Here is a 24,815-nt window from a genome sequence, read left to right on the forward strand (position 1 = left end):
CCAGGTAATGCGTATTGGGTCGGTGAGTTCGGGTGAGTGATGAGCTCGAGCGGCAGTGATGGTTGATTCGAGGTGCGTTGACTCGATTATCTCGGAAGAAGAAGAAGAAGCGGCATCGCTTGGTTTCGGATCGCGGCAGAATTTGTATGTTTTCGAATTGGTTTTTTTTACGAGCGAATCTACGGCGGGTTCTTTGGAAGTGGTTCCTTGGCGGGAGAATAACCGGTTACGGAGTGTAGATGATAAGGCTGACGTGGAAGGATCTGATTCGCCGACGGTGACGGAATTGTGTGACGGAATGTCGTCGGAGATTTGTTCGATTTCATTGTTGTTTTGGGATTCCATTCGAGCATTGGCGACGATATAATGCTTTTTTTTTTAAAGAAAAAAAGATTATTGATAAAAATAATAAATAAAAAAAATGAAAATAGTTACATGTAAAAGAATTCACATCGGAATTGTCGCGAGTACAAGAGCTCGTGGATTCAAGTGTATTAAAACGCATTATCTAGAGAAGAAACAATAAGTTATTTTTTAAGAGAGTTAAAATTAATTTTTTAATTTTTAATAGTTTATATCTTTATAATTTTAAAGGATTAAATTAAAATTTTATCATTTTAAATGTCAAAGTGCAATTTTACTTTCAGTAATTTAAATTTTTAATATTTTTAAAGAGCCTAAATGGACAATTTTTTATTTTATGGGGAGGCAGGGCTTCTGCCATCCCCCAAGATACGCCACTAGCATTATCTTTCTGAGGAACTATATGTAATTCTAGCCATTGTATCAAAAAGAACATATATGATAAGAACCTAAAATTAATGTTCAAAAGAGATTAAATAATATATAATCGTATCAAATCAAAATTCATGTCTTTTTATGATTCGTTTTTCTTCCATTTTCACCATTGATTCAATCCAATTCTGACAACTAATGATGAACAAAATATTTTAAGAAAATAAAAAATAATGTTAAAAAAAATTGGAATACCATATAGGATTATTGTAATTTAGAGTTTCATAATTTCAATTTCCGTAATGAATTCCTTCTCAACTAAAATTATACATTAATTACTTTCGATAAACGTACATTCAAAACCGACTTGAATTTAATCAGTTGATTCATATAACCATATTTAGTAAACGATAACGAGTAAGTTCGAGACTCGAAACTCAATACTAACAACATCTCCCTTCGGAACAGTAATTTTGTAGACTCGCATGTCCTAGAACAACGACACTAATGATTGAAACTAAACATAAAACAACATAAATATAGTGTGAAATCATATGAATAATATCTATTATTCATGGTAAATTTGTTGATCGCTGTCGTCAAAGCTGAGCGAGACGGCGGATATCGATTGGATAAGCATCGGACGGCTTCTGAGCATTGTACGATCTCCTTCCGATGATCACATTTGCAGCCTCAGTTGGATGGAAAGCATCCCAAAACAAGTACTCATTCCTATTCCTACATGGCCTTTGTAAAGGCAAGCAAGTGATTTGTCCGTTGTTCCTCCCAACACCACAACATCCAGCATTTGTTACCCTAAAACCTGAAACATATAGACGAATAGCACCATTTCGTCATGTCGGAATCGATAGTGTCGATAAATTAGGATGGCAAAACCCAAATTGCCGAATGGATTCAAGGGCTAATCCAAAGGGGCAGGTAGGGTCTTGACTCACTAGATAATATGGGAAAATTCAATTTTAGACCCCTTTATTATTTAGTAATGCAATTTAATCCTTTTAGCATAAAAAATCTTAAGTTTACCCCCAACAAGTTATATTTCTATCTTGGCCCCTCCAATAAAAGATTCCTGGATTCCCCCATGGATGGATTTTTACAAAAAATGAATATGGGACAAGATGATTTTTTTTTTTTTTTGCGGTGAGCATGAAGCGATTTGGTAATTACTTATCACACTCTATCCCACTCCACTATATAAAAATACTCTTTTACCTTTTTTATAAGTATAACAATTAAAGGGTAAAAATGTATTATAGATGTCTTTAAAAGATTGAAAATATTAAAAATAACTAGCAAAAATTAAACCAAGACTCGGCGGTAGTGGTGCAATGTGATTAAATTTTGGAGGCCTAATTAAAATTCTCAAAAACTTTGAGAGATCTAATTAAAAATTTTCAGAAATTTTAGTTTCATTAAAAATTTAAAAAAGGATCTAATTGAACTTTATAAAATTTTTGAGAAAAATTAATAAGAATTTTCGAAATTTTAGAGGATTTAGTTAAAATTTTCAAAACTTTGTAGAACTTAATTATATTTTTTTTAAATTCTAGGGCCTAAGTGAAATTTTCAGACATTTTGAAGGACTTAATAGTATTTTCCAAAATTTTCTTATGGAACGGTAGTGAATTTGACATTAACACTCGTCCTGCTCCATTGTTATCCCTATTGTAAAAACCGAGTTAACATTTTCGTTTTCGAGTTAGCATTTACCGTAAGCCGAAGGATTGCTTGTGATGTCTTGAAAAATTCCGTAAACATCAATGTAGATGAACTTTGCATCAGAATTGGCATTGTTGAATTGATCAACGAGTCCTTTAAGCTTGTTGTTGAAGATCCTATTTGCAGCATTGATTCTTTCAACACAAGTTCGACCATCTCGGCTGTTTTGAGCCAATTCATTCGGGCTGCACCCGATCTGACCTAACCCAATCAACACGAACTTCCTAGCCCCGTAGTTGTACAAAGCCTAGAAATTAAAAAAAAAAAAAAAAAAGAGAAACGTTAATGTCCAAAAATGATTTCATATCGACTAGTCAAAGATCAAGTTATGTCTACCAAGGCATATTTTGTAATAGGGTGCAATTCGAAAATACTAGAGATCCCATTATAGATTTCTACAGGTCTCAGTGAAAATATAGTCCGTACCCTTATTTAGGAGATTAGTGTTGATCGGGAGAAAAAACGATTTCACATCGACTAGTTAAGAATTGGAAGAAAGGGCAACCTACATCTAATTTTAGGATGCTTCATTGAAACGAACACGATTTTTATCTCCAACGCAAACAATATCTTACAACGAACATGGTTCAAATGTGTAAAGATGAACAAAAACTACTAACTCGAAGTTACCGAGTATGTAAGTTAAATGAAGAAAAAATGATCTCATATTTGATTATAGTGGAGGATCTTCGAACTAAGTTTGAGGGCTAACTAAAATTTTCAAAAATTTAAAAGTTTAGTAAAATTTTTTTCAAAGAAATTGGTGTCTAATTAATTTTTTTTAGATTAATGAGAATTTCAAAAAAAAAGAAAAGAAAAGAGTTTAATTAAAAATTCTCAAAAAAATTAAAAAGTAAAATGAAAATTTTCAAAAATTTGAAGATTTAAAATTTTCAACAAATTTCAAACCAAAAATGAAATTTTTCAAAATTTGGAGGGGTAGGCAGGGCTTGGCCCCTTTAAATTGGAATTTTTCTATTTTAGACCCTCAAAATCTATAAATTTACATATTAATCCCTAATTAAATTATAGTTTGACCATCCAAAAATAATAAGATTTTGATTTAATTCTTCTAAAAGCAGTAAAAATATAAGTCAATACAATGGTGAAATTGTATGTATTTTAACTCTCATAAAAACATATAACATAATCCCGCCCCAAAAAAATTTTTGACTTCGCCTCTGACTAAAGTAGATAGTAATTCTATAACGAACACGGTTCAAATATGTAAAAACGAATCGGAACAGAATACGAACCTGAAGTTGCTGAGTATATTGTTGAATAAGAACATTAGCATATTGTTCAGGGTTATATCGCCTGCTGGTAGAGTAAAAAAGAGGCATGAAATAGTTGTTAAGGTAATCGTTGCTACCAAGTCCAATGGAGTAAATACATTTGCTCAAGTAATTTGCTGCATTAGCTTCACTCCCAAGCAAGTTCACCACTTGTGAAACTGTTTGCCTATAGTTTCTAACTTGCCCACTGAAACTGATCCGAGCTCCCTGCAGTTTTTAAAATCTGATTAGCATGGGTTGGGTTGGATCGATTCGAGTTTTAAAATTTTGTTTGAGTTATTTCGGTTTGGGTCAAGTCCGGGTTTGGATTACTTCGGGTCGTTATCTTTTTGCGTTTTGATTGCTTCAAGTCTAGGTTAAGGTGAGTTCACATTATTGACTACTAATGGAATAATTTGAGTTGAGTCAAATTTAGGTTTGAAATGGACATGTACAGAGCGTTGGCTTTTTTTTTTTAAATCGGGTTTTGGAATTGGTCTAATTCTTCAATTAGTCAAGTCAAATCTAAAAAATCCCCGCCCGCCAAGGTAAGTACAAAATACCCCTTATATATAATATTACTTTAAAATATATGATAAAAAAATTTATATTTTTGTTTCCTCTAGTAGTTTGGTCAAGTTGGATTGATTCGGGTTTTAAATTTGTTTGAGTCATTTTAATTTAGGTTGGTTTTGGGTTTAGGTTAATTCAGGTTGTTTTAGATTTGAGTCATTTAAATTTCGAGTTTTAGGTCTGGGCTAGGTGAGCTCAAGTTGTTGACTATTAGAAGTCTCAACTAAGTTGAGCCGGATTTAGATTTGAGTTCGGAATGGACAAATAGGAATGGTAAAAACTGAGACTCTACAGAGTCTAACTCAACTCAATCCAATAGGGTCGGAATTTTTAAAAAAAAAAGGGTTTCGTGATGGGTCTAATTCTTTAATTGATCAGATCGGATCTAAGGAAAACACACCTTATCCCACCACAGGATAATTATCAAAATACATTTTTATATATAAAATGTTAGTTTAAAATATACTAGATTTTGTCACTTGACAGAAAATATTGTACGTTAAAAATATTTTCTTTAAAATTTATTCAAAAAACCGCCTTGCCCTGCCCCTTAGCAATCTCTATGAACAAGTGTATACAAAAATTACCAGCTGTTGTCCAGTCTCTTCTCTGATTCCGGCCGCGGCTGATGCATAGTTAACTCCTCCGAGGATTTGTCTACCTCTAGCGGCGGAGTAAGGAGGAATGTAATTCTCAAAGCCCAAAAGTTCAGCTATACAATAAAAAAAAAAACATAATAACATTAAAATTAAATCAAATATAATTAATGGAGAGCAATCGATTTAATCAATCGATTTTTTTAATTAAATTTAATATGAGAAAACGAACCCAACCGACTTTAGTTGAGAAAACTAATCAAACCAAACTTTGGATCAGTCGATTCAATCAATTTTTTTTATTAACACCTTAATTTATAAATATATACTATAAAATATAAATATATATTAAATAATTTAAAATTAATATAAAATAAGCCATCGGTTTGATTTCGAAATTTAAAAACCGATAATTAATTAAATTGTTCAATTAAATTGAGATTAAAATCGACCAACCCGCCCCACTCAACCAGGAGCTAAACCAGGAGGGGCAGGCAAGGGCCCTGGCCCCCCTAAAATAGAAAATTTTCATTTAAGCCTTTTAGATTTTTTTAAAATTTTAAATTAGTAAAGATAAAATTACACGTTGATTCCCCTAAAATTATAAAAATTTAATTTAATCTTTTAAAAATTATAAATATATAAACTATAAAAAAATTCAATTTTCATTCGGCCCTCAAAAAAAATTTTCTGGCTTCGCCCTGCACTCAACCAGATTTCAAATACATGAAATCCGGGCAGTAACATAGAAATAAACATTAAAAACCAATGATAAAACTCAAGGCAGATTTTTCAATGAGTAGTTCCGTCAAACAGATGGAAAGCTCACCAATGACATCGACTGTGGTTTTGCCATTAGAGAACCTTCCAGTTGGTCCATTAGGGAAATCGATTCCATAAGGCATGTAATTAGCTTTCGCTAATGACGATAATCGATTATTGTTCCCATTATCAACTAATGAATCACCGAAGATGAAGTAACAAGGAACTTGAGGTGCGCCATTGATGAACCCGAAGCTCAAGCTTAGAAGTACAGCCACCCCAAATAGCACACACAGTTTCACCATTGTTACTATGAAATTGAAGCTTGAAAGAAGGGAAGAATAGAAAGAATGGTGGAAATGTGTGGGGAAGAATGGCGTGTTGTGAGGTATATATAGAGAAATGGAGAAGGAGATATGATGTGAAGACTATGCAATGATCGCCATGCAAATGATTTTGCTTTTACAGTTGAAGAAAGTAGGTTAAACGCATTCATTACACGCGGAGTTAATGTGAGAGTCTATCTCACCTTGTCGGTCCATATACGACATGCTGAGATTCGGGATGAAAATTTGGATAAAGGTAAATAATACTATATTAGGGGACGACTCGATTTTATTTTGGTATTGGTATGTATTGGTATCGACATGTTTTAATGTATCTTTTCAAGTTTATAGACGTTTTTAAATATTTTTCAGATATAAATTTTTAGTTGGTAAAAGTACCATAAAGGATTTATATACTAGAAGTTAAATTTTATTTTGTCCCCTCCACTTTTAAAACGAGCAAATTAGTCTATGTATGTTAGATTAAAAATCAAATTGGTCATTTTCTATTTAAAAGTTCATCCATTTGTACTTCGAGCCATTTCAACATGTGAAATCATACGTGACATAATTTAAAATGAAAATTTTAAAGAAAAGTAAAATGTTGTTGCATAAATTTTAAAATTAAAATTAAAAATAAAATAAAATCGAAAAAAAAAATGAATGATAGTTTCGTTAAAAGCTTCAAAAACCTCAAAACTGATATTTTATAACATTATTCATTTTACAATGTTCATTTCTCTTTATATTTTTCCTTTCAAATTATGTCACATAAAATCAAATGTTTTATTTAATGGTTAAATTAACGATTTGAGTAATGGAAGGACCTTATTGATATAACATCGATAGTTTGAAGATGTAATTAGAATGTTTTAAAGTTTAAAGATCAATTTAAAATGAAAATCGCAATTTGGGGGTGTTTAATGCAATTAACACATAAAATTATTTTATGAAAGGGTTATTCTTAATTAATGAGTTAATTACTCTCTCTAGTGTTATTATTCTTCATATTAATTAACTTTATTCATTATTTTTAGGCATAATAACTTATTTGGCCTTCTAATTTTAGAAAAAATATCATTTTAGTCATCCATTTAATTTTTTTATCTTTTTAACCTTTAAACTTGTAATTTTGTCAAATTACCCCAAAATGGATGAAAAAATTAACGTTTTTACCTTTGCTGACATGACATACAAGTGAATTGCCACGCAGGTGACACGTTAATATTTAATTACTTTTTAAAATTAAAAATCATTAAAACTATTTAAAAGTATAAAATTTATAATAAAATTTATTTTTAAATTTTAAAAATTAATTAAATGTTGACATGTCATCCACATAATAATCCACGTGTATGTTACATCAGCAAATATAACAAATATAAACTTTTTCATCCATTTTGGGTTATGACAAAATATAAATTGAAGGGCTAAAATAAGCGAAAAATTAAATGAAGGATTAAAATAATATTTTTATAAAATTAGAGGGCAAATTATTAAATATAATGTATCAAAAATTGGGTGGACTACATTTAGAAAGCTAACCAAATTTCAACGCTAATTAATTTTATGCTGCAAATGAATAATTAAATAGTTCTAATAATTATTGCAATTAGCTAATTAAAGCACATAATAGTTACATCATCAATATCCGTACACTTTATCAATTCACTTACATTAATTATTAAAAAATTAAACTATTACCTTTACTCGACTATGTATAATTAAATGAGATATTACGAGTTAATTTAACATTAATTCAATTAAAAATAATTAAAAGATATTTTTATTTAAATTTGTTTTTTATATTTTCATATAAAATTTATAAAAAATAATTTAAACTCGTAATAAATTCACAAGAGGTAGGATTTGAACTTAGGATATCAAGATAGTAATGGACTCGATTTTGTCATTTTAACTAAAGTTAGTTTTTTTCTTTGGAGGAACTTCCAATTATCTTGGGAGAAGATTACGAAATGTTGTTCACTCGGAACTGACAGACGCCTCAACAAGTTTGAATTTGTCCTTGCTAGGCTAAGTAGTAGCATTATCATCCAAAAGTGACTTATATACTCTATATGACACGGGTTTGAGTCCAACCATGCGCATTATCAAGAATCTAATGTGGTACTCTTGTTATACGGGCTTATTGTCTCTTGTGGGGTGTGCATCGCATTTATTAAACGCTTTGCAGGCATTTAAAAAGACATTTTGACGAGTAATCAAAGAAGACCCAAAATAGGCCCAATGTCATGATGTGGGGCATCAGGATGTCGGGATGACGCAACAATGTTGAAACAGCAAAGCAGAGATGGCGTCGTGACGAGGCGATATGCCACGTCACGACATGTTCTCAAATTTGGTAGACGTGTTTTAGACTTCAAACATGACTGATTCTCCTAGTTAGACTCTAATTATTCCAGGGATATTTTAATATGATTAGAACTTTAATCTTAACCCTATTTCGAGTGGCCAGAATTAACACACCAATCAGCAATGGCAGGGTGACAAAATGTAGTCGTATATGAATTTTGGTAAGAGTTTCGTGGTAACTATGGAGAAAATTTTGTGCCCGAGTTAAAGACTTTGTTTTCGAGGTTTGGGTTTGTACGTTTAGTATATTTAGGTTTATTTTCTCTATATTATACTTTCGTTTGTTTACTCATTTAATGAAAAGTTGATACCTACTTTACTCGTAGTTTTCCCTCTTTGAAGATTTTCCACGTAAAATATTTATATTCATTCCTCTGCTCTTTTTTATATCTCGCAGTTTATACAAATCCATCCCCAAATCCTCTTCAAGCATGTCAAAGTTGGGAGAAAAATCACCCCTCCAAGAACAATCCCAAATTTGTAGGGAGGTCTGCCAATGTTGGGTTGACAATATTTTATAAATATAATTTTAAATAATTATTTTACACATATCATAATAATTTCCGTCGATATTACACCTTATCCAAATAAATATCTAAAGAAAAACAATATCCACATCATCATTCAATGGTGCAGCTTACCTTTAACACCAATCAAATCGTTTCATTGACCAGTTTTTTGTTCACATTCTTATGTTAATTAATTTTGAGTAAACTATCAAAATAATCACTTTTGTTTCTCTCACGTTATATTTTAATTATTTATATTTGAAATGTTACATTTTAGTCACTTATGTTATCATGTTGTAATATTTTAGTCATTGAATGTTAACTATCGTTAACAGTGTAATGGTAAGCTGATGTGGCACGTTAAATCATAATTTCAAACGAAAATTTTAGGTTAAATTATACAATTAGTCCCTATATTTTTTTTGAACAATTTAATTTAATTTTTTATTATTACACAAATGTGAAATGCATCAATTTTTTAAAAGCCCAAACAGCTAAAATAACTCATTTAGCATCCATCAATGAGTTAACAATTGGGACATGTATGAATTAGATTGAGACTTTCCAAAGTCTTGGTGAGACTCGATGGAGTTCTCATCTAACTTCAATTACTAACTTATTAACGATGTATAATGCTACTAGCAAAGTTTTTGAAAATCTAAAAAATATTGCTCCTCACTATTCTCAACAAGGAGATGCTTGTTGCGCATATAATAAATTGAGGTCTTTTGAGTTTATTTTTATTTTGCACATGATGAGGGAAGTTTTGGGATTACTAGTAATCTTTGTCAAGCTTTGCAACATCGTTCTCAAGATATAATAAATGCCATGAGTTTAGTTTCGACAATAAAAGATTTAACTCAAAAGTTGAGAGACGGTGGATGAGATGATTTGTTGGAAAATGTGATATCTTTTTGTGAAACTTGAGAGTTGGTTTTTCCATATATGAATGCTCAATACATTGTGGGTGGTAGTGGTAACAAGAAGGAAGATGTTATAGTGGAGCATCATTATCGAGTGGATATATTTTTTGCTACAATAGATGCTCAATTGCAAGAATTAAAGAGCAGATTTAACGAACATGTTGTCGAGCTTCTCACTCTTACTACAATTTTAGATCCCAAAGAGTTTTTCAAGTTATTTGATACTGATAAAATTTGCATTCGTGTAAACAAGTTCTACCCAAAGGATTTTTCTTAACAAGAGAAAGAAAATCTCCCGTATGAGTTGAAGCATTATAAACTTGATGTATGTAAGCATCATACTTTGAGAAAAATATTAACACTTTCAGAGCTTTGTAGGATCTTAATTGAAAGTAGAAAGTTAGTCATGTAATCACTCGTTAATAGATTGATTAGTCTTATATTGATTCTTCTAGTCTCAACTGCGTCTACAAAACGTGTTTTTTTTTTGCTATAATGATTTTGAAGACTCGACTTCATAGCAAGATAGAAGCTGATTTTTTGAGAAATTCTTTAGTTATCTACATTAAGAAAGAAATTGTAGAAAATTTTAATGCAAACGAAATAATTGATGGTTTAAGTGAGATCAAGGATCGAAGAGTACAATTCAAATAAATTTTAAATTTTCTTTCTACTTTATTTTTATTTATTAAATTATTTTTCTTTAATTAGTTTTTATTTTTAAAATATTATTATCGTTCATTATCCCAAACCCCCTCTTGAAATTTTTTAACTTCATCCCTGATTTCTACAAATTAATTTTGTGTATTTTCTATCTTTCACTCATCTCTTGCCAAAAAATTTTAATTATCAATTCATTCCTTTAAATAAAATCCGATCTATCAATTATTTTTTAAAATATTTATATTTAAAATTTTGTCGACATAAATGTCAATACATCAAACACAAATATATATATATATATATAAAGTCAAAGTGTAGCCTTTAAAGGCTAAGGTAAAGTAAGATTACAAAGTCAATTCTCAAAAAGGCTATATCCATCAACTTGGTGAAGAAAAGAAAAATGGGAACACAAATCACATGCCATTACACTAACAAATATACACTTCTTTGTGGTCTTATTCATATATATATATATATATATATATATATATATATGTATATGTATATATATGTATATGTATATATATTGGGTTTACTTTGACTATCTTCTCAATGTGCATGCTTTTAATTACGGCCATGCAATTGATTGAGAATTTGGTGGGTATATGAAACGAAAAAAAAAACTTTTTATAAGATATTTATGTTATACTAGACGTGGATAATGATAGTAGAAACGATCGCAAAACAATAAAAAAGAAAAATAAGAACACTTAAATTTTACGTGAAAATTTTTTTATCAGGAAAAATCACTGGCAGAGGAGGAGAAATTCACCAATGTTGAAAAACAACAATATAAGAGGTTTACGATTATACACAGTTTTTAAGGGTTAAACAACCTGTCTAGTAGAAAAAGTATAATCCTATATGGATTCAACTTGTGCGACAACGTCCGGCCCGAGGCCGTAGCCCGCCACAGATCTCCAATTTTGCCTCTCTATTTTAACAAGTAAGTTGCAACTCGAACTTTTTAGGCTAGATCAAAAGATATTCGGGTCACACAACTCTAACAATTTATATAAATCCATAAGTACTGATTAATGGCCGACTGAGTTCTAGTTCGGTTTGCATTGACATTGTTGTCTATGCAGAAAGACGTGAGTTCAAACGCACTGAATCATATTTATCTTGCTATTAAAAAGTTGGGGAGAGTATGAGTAGTTCTAAACATTTGTATAAAAAATACCAATTAATGTATTTCTCGAACTCGATGAAGTATAATTTATATATATATATATATATATATTAGTGGATAAATCTAAATATATATGTTAGTGGGTGGAGGGTAGACAAATTTAATGCTGGAGAGATGGTCATAAACCAAGTCATGGGGCACATTAGGCTGTGTATTGACTGCTCGTCGTTGACCTTCACCGGTGCCGTTTTACTAGTTCTAAATGGCAATGGGAACATTATTGAATAATAATAATTTTGGTAGCATTTATTGAATTGGGGCTGACCCTTTAATTTCCCACCCATATCACACATATATATTGGCTAAATTCCAGTTTAAGTCACTCAACTATGATTTTTCTTCTTTTTTTGTCATCAAACTATGAAAAGTTATAAAATAATCATCTGAGAATTAGTAAATTTCTTTCTTGACAATCTAACTATGAAAAGTTACAAAATGATCACCCAACTATCAATTTTGTTTTTTTCGGTCACCAGTTGACTAATATAAAAATGGAAACACCCAAAAATCTAAGATAATTGGGTGACCGAAAAAGAAAAAAAACAATAGTTAGGTGACTAATAATGTATATATATATATATACATACATTATATTTTAAGTTATTGACTGAATTAGTATCACGAATTAATTGAATCTTAGTTTAATTGAAAAAAAGTTAAAATCCATTTTATTTAAAAAGTGCATTCAATTTTCTCTATAACATATTAATATAACAGTCAAGTTTATTTGTAAAATCGATTTTTATGTTTTAATTTTTACTATTTATAGTAGGTTTCCACCTATAATAATAATTGTCTTAAATTATGAAATGCACTGTTTATTAAATCCATTTTCTATAACAACCTTTCTCTCAAGTTTTAGTGAAATTGAACCTCATGTATTAACTGATGGCCAGGGTGTTTACCGTCCCAGGTGTGACCAATGTTTGAGTCACGCTAGTCGCATTGCTATCAGGGCTTTGCCCTCTTGTAATTCACCAAAAAGAATTAGTCAAATTAATTTTATTCCTAAATTAAAACAATTAATTAAGATGCCATTCAATAAAATATTTAAATTTTACATAAAGAATCTATTTTCCATATTTTACAAATGAAAATATTCTTTAATGATTAAATTACATTTGTAAATCTTATGGATAAATATCAAATTTATACATGAACTTTGATCCAATACGCAATTTGATATATTGATCGGTACAATTATATATATGGAACTTGAATTATGGTTCATATATATATAAATAATATTACGTGAAACTTTAATTTTGATTCAATTGTACACATTTAAAAAAACGGGTACATATATTTATTTTCATATTGGATTAATATAATTGTTTGCATATGCAATATATCCAGATAAATTGTAGTAATTCAATAATGTTCCTAATGATGGGCTAAAAAGCAATTCATCCATTTAGCCATGAAGACACCATAACCCCTACAATGACTAAAACTACCCATAGCCTCTCTCTGACTTATAAATAAGAGTATAATGCTTTTCAACACACTCGAACCTATATCCTCTTGCATTGACAATAATACTCATACCAATTGAATTAAAATTTAATTTAAAATTAATTTTAAATATATTTAATCTCAATTAATAGCACTTAGTATATATAAAGTATTTTCATTATTAATAGTCAAAATCATTCTATAAATTAATCTGCATCAACAAAATATTTTTTTTTAATAAAATAATTAACTTTGGCAAATCTTCATTTTTATGTGTTTAAGTAAAGCTCTAAGGAAGGAATAATTTCCGTCTGGCTTACCTTCATTAGCAAGCAACCTAAAATTATTATAAAATCAATATATTACCCAATGACTTCTTCTTGAAGAAAAATAAGTTTTAACGTTTCCCTATTAGATTGTAAATAAAAAATATTAAAAGGATAAACATAGAGATACTCATGCGTCGGGTCGAGTTTCAGTCGAGCCTAAACATTATATTAATATATTTGATGCTTGTCCAAATCCAGTCAAGCCCGAAATATGGGCCTAAAAGTTTATCCAAGCCCGTTCATATTTGCAAAAGACTAACACAAGTCCATTTTACGTCTAACCCTATTAATTTTAATTTTAAAAAATATATTTTTATATTATATTATTTCAATTTAATATTTTTTATTTATTAAAATTTTTATATAGTCATTTTAACATTATTTTAATGTTTACATTAATGTAATATTATATATTTAGCATAGATTTATTTTTTAATGTGTTATAAATTACATAATATAAAGTATTATAAACTTAAAAACGGGTCGGGTCAAAATTGGGCATTGAATGTTCAAACTTGAGCCCAACCCATATTTTAAATGGGCCTTTTTTGTTAAAACCCATTTTTTAGTCTAATATTTCTACCCAAACCCTCTCAATTTTGGGGCGGACATTCGGGTCTGGGTGGATAGCCCAACCCGTGAACAGATCTAAATAAACATATATTAACTCTATTTTAATTTTGCTAGTGAAAATTAGAAATTTTATATTGGTATATAAAAAAAGTTTTATTAGTGAAATTAGTTCTTAAATTACACCTCAATTTTCGCTTTGATTTTTTCCTTCAAAAGTGATATATAAACTATCAAATTTGTCTTAACTTATGAAAATGTATTGTGTCAAATTGTAATTGATGTCGAGTTGTAAATATGCTAGGTTGTAAAAAAAGGGAACATGGTTAGGAGACTGGTAGGGGCCTTGACCCTACTAAAATGGCAAATTTAATTTTTGGTCCTTTAAAATTTAGAGCAATTGCACCATTAGTTACTAAACTATTGGTAAATTTTCGCTCCCCTTCAAATATATAATTTAATTCCAGCCCCCAAAAAATTTCATGGCTTCACCTCTAGTGGTAAATTATGTCAGCTTGGTATTTGACATAATACTCACAAAAATGATAAGTCATTTTTTACTAACGAATTTAACAGCTGCCATTTAATTCAAAACAAAAATTTAAACAGACTAAAACTACAATTAGACAGATGTCAACGGAAAAAATGGTTTGGACACTATTTTTATATATAGCGTATAAATGTAACTTAATTTTTTTTAATAATTTTACTATAGATTCTGATCATATTTGCTATTTTTTACTTAATGTCTAGAACTACTCATAACCCCTCCACAATTCATAAATAGGAGGATAATACGCTTTAGCACGCTCGAACCTATATCCTATTGCATTGTTAATAATACTCATGCGAATTGAGTTAAGACTCAATCGTTCGTTATCTCTTAATTTTAAAATAATGTCCTATTGACAACTTTATAATCATAAATTATAAGTATGTTAATTAAGTTTTAATTAATCGAGATTATGTCGATTGAGTTTTAGTTCCATTGATATCGACATTGTTGTCAGGAGGACATGAGTTTAATTGCGTTGAAACATATTATACTCCTATTTAAAAGTTAGAAGAAATTATGAATAATTTTAAATATTATATCAAAAAAATTAATCGAGATTGTGACTAACATCAAGAGGAAAAAAAAAAACCTTTACATGCACCAAATATTTGCATTTTTTAATAAAAAAGGGATTTAAAATCAAAACAGAACTCTTAAAAATTTGAAATTTAGTCTTTATGCTTTTATTTCTATAAATTTAGTTTTTTTAGTTTTTAGATTTTAAAATTCGGGTTCAAATTTTAATAATTTTAAATTTATTTTGTTAAATTCATGTACATTACAATGTTTTTTTTTTTTAGTTATATGACTATCAAGTGAGTTTTTTTTAATTTTAAAATGTCACACTGAAAATTTAACAATATTAACTGTTGGATCTAAGTTTTGAAATTTGAAAACTAAAAGAACTAAATTTCGAAAATAAAAAACAATGATCAAATTTTAAATTTATAAAAAAATACAGGGACCTATAACATATTTTAACTATTAAAATATTATTACATTATATCTTCTTATCATATTTGCTTTTTTAATACAATATTTAAAACTATCCATAGTCTCTCCCCAACCTTTAAATAGGAGAATAATGAGCTTCAACTAGATCTCATTTATGGGTTGAGCTACCCGCCCAAAACTTGAGAGGGTTTGGGCAAAAATATTAGGCCTAAAAAATGGACTTAGGCAAAAAAATAAGCCCGTTTAAAATATGGGTTGAGCTCGAATTTGAACATTCAAGGCCCGACCCGGCTCGTTTTAAGTTTAAAATAATTTATATTATGTAATTTAAAATACATTAAAAAAATAAACCTATACTAAATATATAATACTACTTTAATGTAAATATTAAAATAATATTAAGATGACTATATAAAATTTTAATAAATAAAAATATATAAAATTATTAATTATTAAAATAATATAATGTAAAATTTAAAAAAATAATATGGATGGGCCTAAAATGGGCTTGGGTTAGTCTTTTGTAAATATAGATAGGTTTTGGCAAAATTTTAAGCTTAGATTTTGAGTTGAGTCGATCTTGGGCAAGCATAAAGTATGTTAATATCATGCTTAGACTCGGCCCAAACCCGACTCATGAGCACCTCTACTTTTAACACACTTGAATCTATATCTACCTATACTAACAACAATATGATTGCAGTTAAACTAAGACTCAATCTATATTATAATCGTAATATATCTTAATTAAGTTTCAATTAATCGAAGATTGTGACTAGCATTAAGAATAAAAAGAAACCCTTTACATGCACCAATTATTTGCATTTTTATAACAAAAAGTAATTAAAAATTTAAAACAAAACCTTTTATATAAATTTTTTTCCTTCTTACACGTGTCAATAAATAATTGGCTTGAACTACTCAAAATCATAGTGAGGCAATAGATATAGTGGACCACACCCAAGCCGAGTGGGGCCTCCGCTCTCACCGTGGCTTATGCGGCGCATGAGCCGTGGGATACGCTGAGCTGTGAGGATGTGTAGCTTTACACTTACGTCGTTTCACGTCACCCTTAATCATTGGTGGGTAGAGTGTAAAAGGAGATAATTTAGTGTTAATTTTTTATTATTTATTAACTAAAAATTCATCAAAATTTAAGGACCTAAAAACACAAATATGCAAAATCAAGAGGTGAATGAATTGAGTTAAACATAATGGGAGCATCTAGTCGAGATGAACTGTGCTTGGCACATGATTACTTATTAAGAAAATGTGGGCATTTGTCTTATATGTTGTAAGGCATGGACACAAACCTTATTAAGCATGTTTCGTCCTGACTAAACGCTACCACTCTGTTTAACATACTATCTTTTCGACAATTTTAAGCACTCAGTTTAGGCCACTAAAATATAAAAATTTTCATTTAGACTTCTTTATAGTTTATAAAATTTTAAATTAATAATGATAAAATTATACTTTAATCCCTAAAAATAATAAAATTTAATTTAATACTTTAAATATTATAAAAATATAGACTATCCCTAAATTCAAAATTATAAAAACTTGTTTTTAGTGGTTCGAGATTATGTTGACACTATTACACAAAGGATTTGTTAGTTCATATAATATATACGATTGGAATTTAGGGTTTCAAATTAGAATTATAGATTACTTATAAAATTAATTTTAAAAGTTTTGGATAATAATCTTGATGTCTTTTAGAGCTAATTTTAATATTAATCCAAGTTTAGGAACTAAACTTATCTATAAGTCGAGCAGTTCGTCTAGTTCGATAGATTTGAGTTAAGCTTAAATAAAATTTTTATGTTTCGAGCTGATTTAACTTGGCATGAATTGAATTTTAATAATATATTGTTTTTAAATTTTAAATTAATTATAAAGTATTAATATTAATATAGAATATATTTATAATATTCTATTAAATTTTAAATAGTGAAATGGGCCGATGGGCCTAGACTTGAGTTTTTTGTTTGGATTCAGGTCATGATTCGATCCCGATCGACCCATGGATAGCTTGACATCAAACTAAGATTGAGCCCTTAAAAAAAATGAGAAATTGAAAATTGATATAATTCGATGATGTTTAGATTGTTTTGGTTCGTAAGTTAAAAATTATGATTACTTGAACCTAGTTGAATTTTTTATTTAATTTGTAATCAATTTTATTTTCATGATGTAAAAAATATTTTGTATTTAAAATAATAAAAATAATTTAAAAATATAGTATGATAATTAATTTTCAAAAAAAAAACATTGTATATGAGTTAATGGTTTTATTTATTTAGTTAAAATTTTATGAAAATAACTTTGAAACTTTATCGAATAAAATCTAAAACTAATATTAAGGGTTTGTATTTTATGACTAACAAAATATTATACACCATCATTAGCTTGTAGAAGAGGTTAAAGACTCGTCGAAGGAGAAACGAGTCAAGATGAACCCAATCAGAACTTTGAGCCAATTTGGCCAAATGATCCACACATATATTACCTTCCTGTAAGGATATGTAGAATATCAACCACTCATCATCCTTCATGTAATATGGTCCAACAGTCATCAACAAGAGATCCAAATGGATGGCTCTCCTCAACAAAGCATTGACCTCGACCTTGACTATCCACCATTGGATGCCCATCAACTTTGCAAACCGCAAGCCTTTGCGAACGCCCCATAACTCAGCTTGTACACTATCTGATAGATCAATCTTCATAGTGAAACCTCGTAACCAATTACCAAACTCATCCCATATCAGTCCTCCTGCTAACGTAACTAGGGGTGAGCAAAATCTGATTTGATTCGAAAAACTCGATAAAAAATTTAAACTTTGAATTAAATAGTTCGAGTTATTTGAATTAATCAAGTTATTCGGATCAACTCGAATAAAAAAATTAAGTTTTTCGGTTTAACTAGAATATGATTTACACAATTCGAGTTATTCGAAAATCCGAATAAAGAAAGACAAAACTACGTTATTTTGATAAATATTTACTTTTTTAAAAGTTAAAATTCAAAATAATTAAGTTTAAAGGCCAAACTACGTCGTTTTAATAAATGTTTACTGTAACACCCCCTACCTGTATTCGTTGCTGGAATAGGGTACGAGGCATTACCAGAGTTTACGAATTAAATTTTTTTAACTCAATATAACCCCTTTGTAGATATCTAAACTTCCCTGCAATTTTAAACTGAGACCAATCCACATCAACCAATCCAATTTTCAAGATAGATTCATGCATATTTATAAGACAACCTCATCACATGCCAAAACCAAGATTTGTTAGCCATACCAATGGGTGACCTTACAATCATTTCACATTAACATTTACTTTATTAGCTTATAAATGCCATTGATTTCCAATATAAAGTAAACCATTAAGTTAAAAGGCAAAATCATTATATTGTTCATGCAGTTAAATAATCTTGTACTTCATCTACTAGTTAAATAATCGGTCCATCTAAACGCAACATTAAGTATAAATAATAGGATTCGTTAACTCGACTCGATTTGACTCGAAATTTTTTGACTCGTTTCGATTCTATTTGAAAAAAATCAAATTGAGTTCGATTGCTAAAATAGGATTTGTTAACTCGACTAACTCGAATTTTTTTTACTCGATTCGATCAAATACTCACCCCTAAACGCAATCCAAGTACTAGTTGTTATAGCCCCATTAGTGCTAAGCAAACACATCCCCATTAGTGGTCGATTCCATTGGATCTAACGAGGTCCTCTAGCAATAATTGGAAAAGCTTATTTCATGTCTTGATCAATGTCTTTGGCTAACTTCTTTGCATACTCCAAAATGTAAAGTTGACAAAGTTTTATCCTGAAAAACTATCACGTTACAAGCATTCCATAGCCCTCAAATAATAGTGACAAAGAGCACGCCCCATGGTATACCAAACTCCCTCATCGTAGCTAGCTCACAATTCATCTTTAAAATAAGGATAAACTACATTCAAGGTCATTAAACTATTAAAAAGTTTACGTATTACTCAACTTAAAAAAGTTACAAAATAATCACTAAAATATTTGAAAGTTTTTGTTTAAGTCACTAGGCTATTATGTTTTTTTTTTTTTAAGTTTAGTTAGCGAGCTCTAAGTGATGATTCGATGATCAAAATAGTAAATCAATACCCATTGATGAGTAAAAGAGCTTACCTTAGATCTAAGTTGATATGATGGTCAGTGTCAGATATCAAAAAAGAAAGTTGTTTGGATTTTGGTTTAAAAATTCATGACATTCAAAGTCGTCTCATGCAAAAAAAAAAAATCAAATTATTAAAAAAATAGGAGAAAAAGAGCTATCAATTGGTGCAGGTGATGCAAATGAAGAAGGCCAAACAATAACGATTTTAACAACCCAGTGAATTAAATGAAAACTTTTGAATAGTTCAATGACCATTTTGTAACTTTTTGAAGTTGCGTGACTAAAACGTAAACACACTAATAGTTTAGTGACCTTGGGTGTAGTTTACCTTAAAACATATTATCAATAAATTAAAAAGCAAAGGTAAAAAGAACTCTCCAGTCCCTTTCAATTTCAAAATTGAACAGATCAGTCCCTCTTGAAAAACTCAAAGCAATTTAATCCCTGCTAATTTCAAAAGTGAGAAACCGGATAAGTAATGGCGACGTTAATGTTTTCCACCAATTGTACATGATTTTGATTGGTAAAATAATAAATTGAACCCTCAAAATTTACACATTCTGTCAACTTGGTCCCAATTTAACAAATTTATTTCGTAACATTTGTGTAAATGTATAAATGATTACGCTGAAATTGTTTATTTTTTTTAGAATTAAGGTCAAAATGACAAAAATATGTAAATACAAAGGCTAAATTTGTTACTATACCAATCAAAATTATGTATAATTAATGAAAGACATTAACACCGTGATTGACAGGGTTTAAATTGCTCCAATTTTTTTGAAATGGACCAATTTACTCAATTTTAAAATTGAGAGGGACTGGAAAGATATTTTTACCAAAAACAAATTTAAAATATATATTCTTAATAATAATATTATTAGAAAATCTGATAATGTGATTATTATAAAGGAAAGCGGGGACTGTACTCTAACGCTTTGTGATTGTTTGAATGACGTCATCTTCGTCTCAATCACCAGCATTATAATAATAAACTGAAACCAGTGCAATTTTCGCTTCTCATTTTCCCTTCAAATTTTCCCTCAAATTTTTGTTTTTCAAAATAATCTCTAAAAATCTGATTCCATTTCCCCTTCTTCTTCAATGGCAGCCGAAGAAGAATTCCAAGAATCAGATGTTATATTCACCGACGCCACACTTAACGGCGGAGCTCCTCTTCCCTCCGATGAATTAATAGATCGCCGGCGATTCTTATCCAAAACCGTCCGTTCTGTTCCCGTTAACATCCCGCTTCATCAACGTAGTACTATCGTTTTCGATTACGGTGGTGATTTAGATGAAGATCGGGAAATTGTGCCGCCGCATGTGATATTAGAACGGAGAATCGCTGCGAAAACGGCGTTTTCGGTTTGTACAGGTAATGGAAGAACGCTTAAAGGAAGGGATTTGAGTCAAGTTCGGAATTCGATTCTGAGGTTGACTGGATTTTTGGAAGTATAATATATATATGTTTAATTTTTTTCAATTCTTTTTTTTTCATCATTTCAAAATTCAGAAATGGATTGGGAGAAAAGAATTTGATTTTATATGTTATATATATAAATTATTTATGAGTTTCAATTGTAATTTCTATATCTTTCTATTTGCTTATGATTTTCTTTTCTTTTTGGTTTAATTTCTAGTTTTCTTGTAATTATTTAATTTCTTAATTTGATTTTGTTTTTAAGAATTTGATTATATTTTTCACTTATAATTCAGTGGAATATTCTTAATATGAATGTATTTTATTTTTAGTAAATTAGACTTAAAATTATACTCTAAATTTTAGTTTGGTCCTTAATTTTTAGATATGATTTTTTTAAATAATTAAGGATTAGTTTGAAAATTAAAGTATAATATTAAGGGTCAATTTATGAATTCTAAATTTTGCATATATTTAATTGATCGTAATTTATAAAGATAAATCTCAAAATTATACATGAAATTTGATCATGAATCAAATATATATATGAATAATTTTAATTTTGATTCAATCATCTGATTTAAATATATATATATCGTTTGTTTTTATATTGGATAAATGTAATTATTTGTGTACATAATATATAATCATAAAATTGTGCTATATCATTATTGTGTTAATAATTCGTGAAAATTAAATCAAATCAAAATTTTTATATAAAATTGCACAAAATAAAAATTCATGTATTGAATTGCATATTAAACCGAAGTTTGCTATGCATAGTTTTGAGATTTGTCTCAAAATTAAATTATATATATATATTTAAATATGTATCGATTGAGTCTTAACTCAATTGCCATCGATATTGTTACCAGTGCATGATGATATGGGTTCGAGTGTGCTGAAGCGTATTATCCTCCTATTTTGGGGAGGTTTTATAGGTTGTTCTAGGCATTATATTAAAAATAGTAGTTATGATAAGAACCTATAATGAGATTAATGTTCAAAAAAATTTAAATAATGTATATTTGTTCTAAATCAAAGTTCATGTACTAATTTGCACATCGATCAATGTTCACGTGCAATTTTCAGATTTTCTATAATTTATATAGAACTTTTAATTTTGATTGATATAAGTATTTTAAAATATTAATATTTTAAGGAAATGAATATAACTATAAGAAATTTAAAAAATACACAAATTAAGAGAAAAGTAACTATAAGTATTTTGATCATATGATTAGATGTTATATTTTTTTAGTTTTAAGTTTACAAGTATACGATAATCCTCGATTTAGTGAAAAATTTACTATTAACTGATCTAGTTCAATCGATCTTGAATTAAAATTTAACTAGTTGATGATGTTTCACTTTATCTGTTATTTCCTACCAAAAAAAGTAACTATCCTTTAAAATGAAAAAAAATAATTAGATATTATTTTCTGCTTTGTTGGACATAAAAGATCTTCAATCAAAGTTATTTTATTTATAATTTTAAATATTAATCGAATTTTGGATGCAAATATGCATTATCCATTCTTATATATATATATTTTCCTCGGTTTAGAGAAATTATTTTATGAATCATTTTATTGCATTATTTATGGTCTGATCCAATTAAAAAAGACATATTATCTTATTTTTTCATATCATATGTACATTTAAACTAAACTTTCGGATCAAAGATAATGTGTCATCTTTTAATTAGATGAACCATGAATGATGTAATAGAAATGAATTAAATAAATAATAAAATAATAAATATATTAATTATTAATATATTATTTATATAAAATAACTATAATTATGAAATGGAAATATGAAATATGCATAAAACATAATAATATACAATTTTAATAGAAATATGAATTGAATAATATTTTATTTGATATTCACATTTAAAAAAGAGAGAGTAAGATATGGAGAGGATTGACAACGAAGCCACGTGCAGTGCATGGGCTTTTATAATAAATCATTGCAAACTTGCAAACGTGGCAGACAATGAATAGATGAGTTGTCGGGAAGGAAATTGCCAAATAATGTATTGTGAGATTTTCCAATCAACGACGTGTATCACTTTATAACCCTACGTTCATTTTAAATTATTTTTTATTCTTTTATATTATATTAATTAAATCTTAACTCGATTGATATATATATTTTTATTAATGAAAAAGGACGTGGGTTCGAGTATACTGAAATGCATTATCAATGAGAAAAGATGTGGATTCAAATACATTAAAACACATTACTACTATAGAAATATATGAGTTTGAGTGCGCTGAAAGTAAATTATTTATAAGAATAAATAATTTCGAATAATTCTATATCCTCAATATGTTAGATGATATTATCTACAAAAAATATTATTTAAAAATAAAAATAATATTTTATTGTAAAAGGTGTCCCAACAAAGGGGCGGTACGCTTTCACCTTTTACTTTTCTTTTTAATATTTTTAGAATAAATTTTATATTTTATTAGTTTTATATTTATATTTTATGATTATTTATTTTATTTTATTTAATAAAAATGGTTAAGATGATTTATTTTTATAATTTTATAATTACAAATTTTATGAAATTTTATGTTAGTATAATGGTGAAGCTGTACTTTGACCATAAAAAATTATTATTCATCTTTAGTCCATTTAAAGCAATTTTTTTACTGCACTCTTAGATGTGACAGCTCATGTAATGGTTTACATGTATTTCATTGCTTATGTTAATTTTTTTTATAAAGTATACATAAACTGTCACATGGCTATCATATTATTGTTGTTAAAATTTGAATAATTTGGTTAGTTTTTCCTCTCTAAAAAATTGACTAAAATTTGAAGGTTGAGAGTCAAAGTGAGAAAATAAAAAGTGAGAAAAAATGGTAAAAGTATCATAGAGGTTCCTATACTTGAAGTTGAATTACATTTTGTCCCTTTTACTCAAAAAAAGGACAAATTAGTCATTATATGTTAGACCAAAGAGCAAATTGAGTTTTTTGTTAAATTTTCATTTATTTCTATTGTTAAAAGCTTATATTTGTATGTCATCATGAGGTACACATGACACCTCACTTATATTTTTTTAGTAAAGGTCACCCAACTATGATTTTTTTCTTTTTTGTTCAACTAACGATGAAAAGTTACAAAATGGTCACCCAACTGTGGTTTTTTTTCTTTTTGGTCACCCAACTATGAAAAGTTACAAAATGGTCATCAAACTATTCAATTTTTTTTATCACCAGCTAGCTAACGTAAAAATGGAAACACCCAAAAATCTAAGACAGTTGGGTGACAAAAAAGGACAAATTTGGATAGTTAAATGACTATTTTATAATTTTTCATAATTGAGTGACTAAAAAAGGAAAAAAAATAGTTAGATAACTACTAATGTAATTTACCTTATTCATTATCTCACTATTTAAAAGTTTATATATTTTATGAATCGAGTCTTAGCTCAATTGTCTTGAAAAATACGAGTTCAAACGTGTCGGAAATTATGATTACTTAAAATGGAAAAGAAAACAAATACCCAAATGATTTATATGGTTATGTATACCTAAATTAAGGTAAAGACAATTTTCTATTGGAAAAAGAAAACAAAGAGAAAGAGAAACGTGTTGCAAATACTGTCTTGTTGCTTGGGCTACTCAATATGATTGGAGTACACTCTAGGAAGCTTTTATTATATACTT

General features: G+C 28.7%; 2 protein-coding genes across 2 annotated transcripts; one reads left to right on the forward strand and one right to left on the reverse strand.

Annotated features, from left to right (window-relative positions):
- Positions 1 to 1,015: 1,015 nt before the first annotated feature.
- Positions 1,016 to 6,068, reverse strand: LOC108457774 (GDSL esterase/lipase At1g29670-like). The gene is made up of 5 exons (XM_017756905.2): positions 5,748 to 6,068; positions 4,910 to 5,034; positions 3,732 to 3,977; positions 2,467 to 2,722; positions 1,016 to 1,558 (listed from the first exon to the last, which is right to left on the reverse strand). Exons 1-5 carry the CDS (start codon positions 5,983 to 5,985, stop codon positions 1,335 to 1,337), a joined length of 1,089 nt encoding a protein of 362 aa, XP_017612394.1. The 5' UTR covers positions 5,986 to 6,068; the 3' UTR covers positions 1,016 to 1,334.
- Positions 6,069 to 20,615: 14,547 nt separating this feature from the next.
- Positions 20,616 to 21,417, forward strand: LOC108459901 (uncharacterized). Its single transcript, XM_017759303.2, has one exon. The coding sequence runs from the start codon at positions 20,808 to 20,810 to the stop codon at positions 21,162 to 21,164; it is 357 nt and encodes a 118-aa protein (XP_017614792.1). The 5' UTR covers positions 20,616 to 20,807; the 3' UTR covers positions 21,165 to 21,417.
- Positions 21,418 to 24,815: the final 3,398 nt, after the last annotated feature.

The sequence above is a fragment of the Gossypium arboreum genome, chromosome 6 (genome assembly GCF_025698485.1).
Source record: "Gossypium arboreum isolate Shixiya-1 chromosome 6, ASM2569848v2, whole genome shotgun sequence".
Lineage (NCBI taxonomy): Eukaryota > Viridiplantae > Streptophyta > Magnoliopsida > Malvales > Malvaceae > Gossypium > Gossypium arboreum.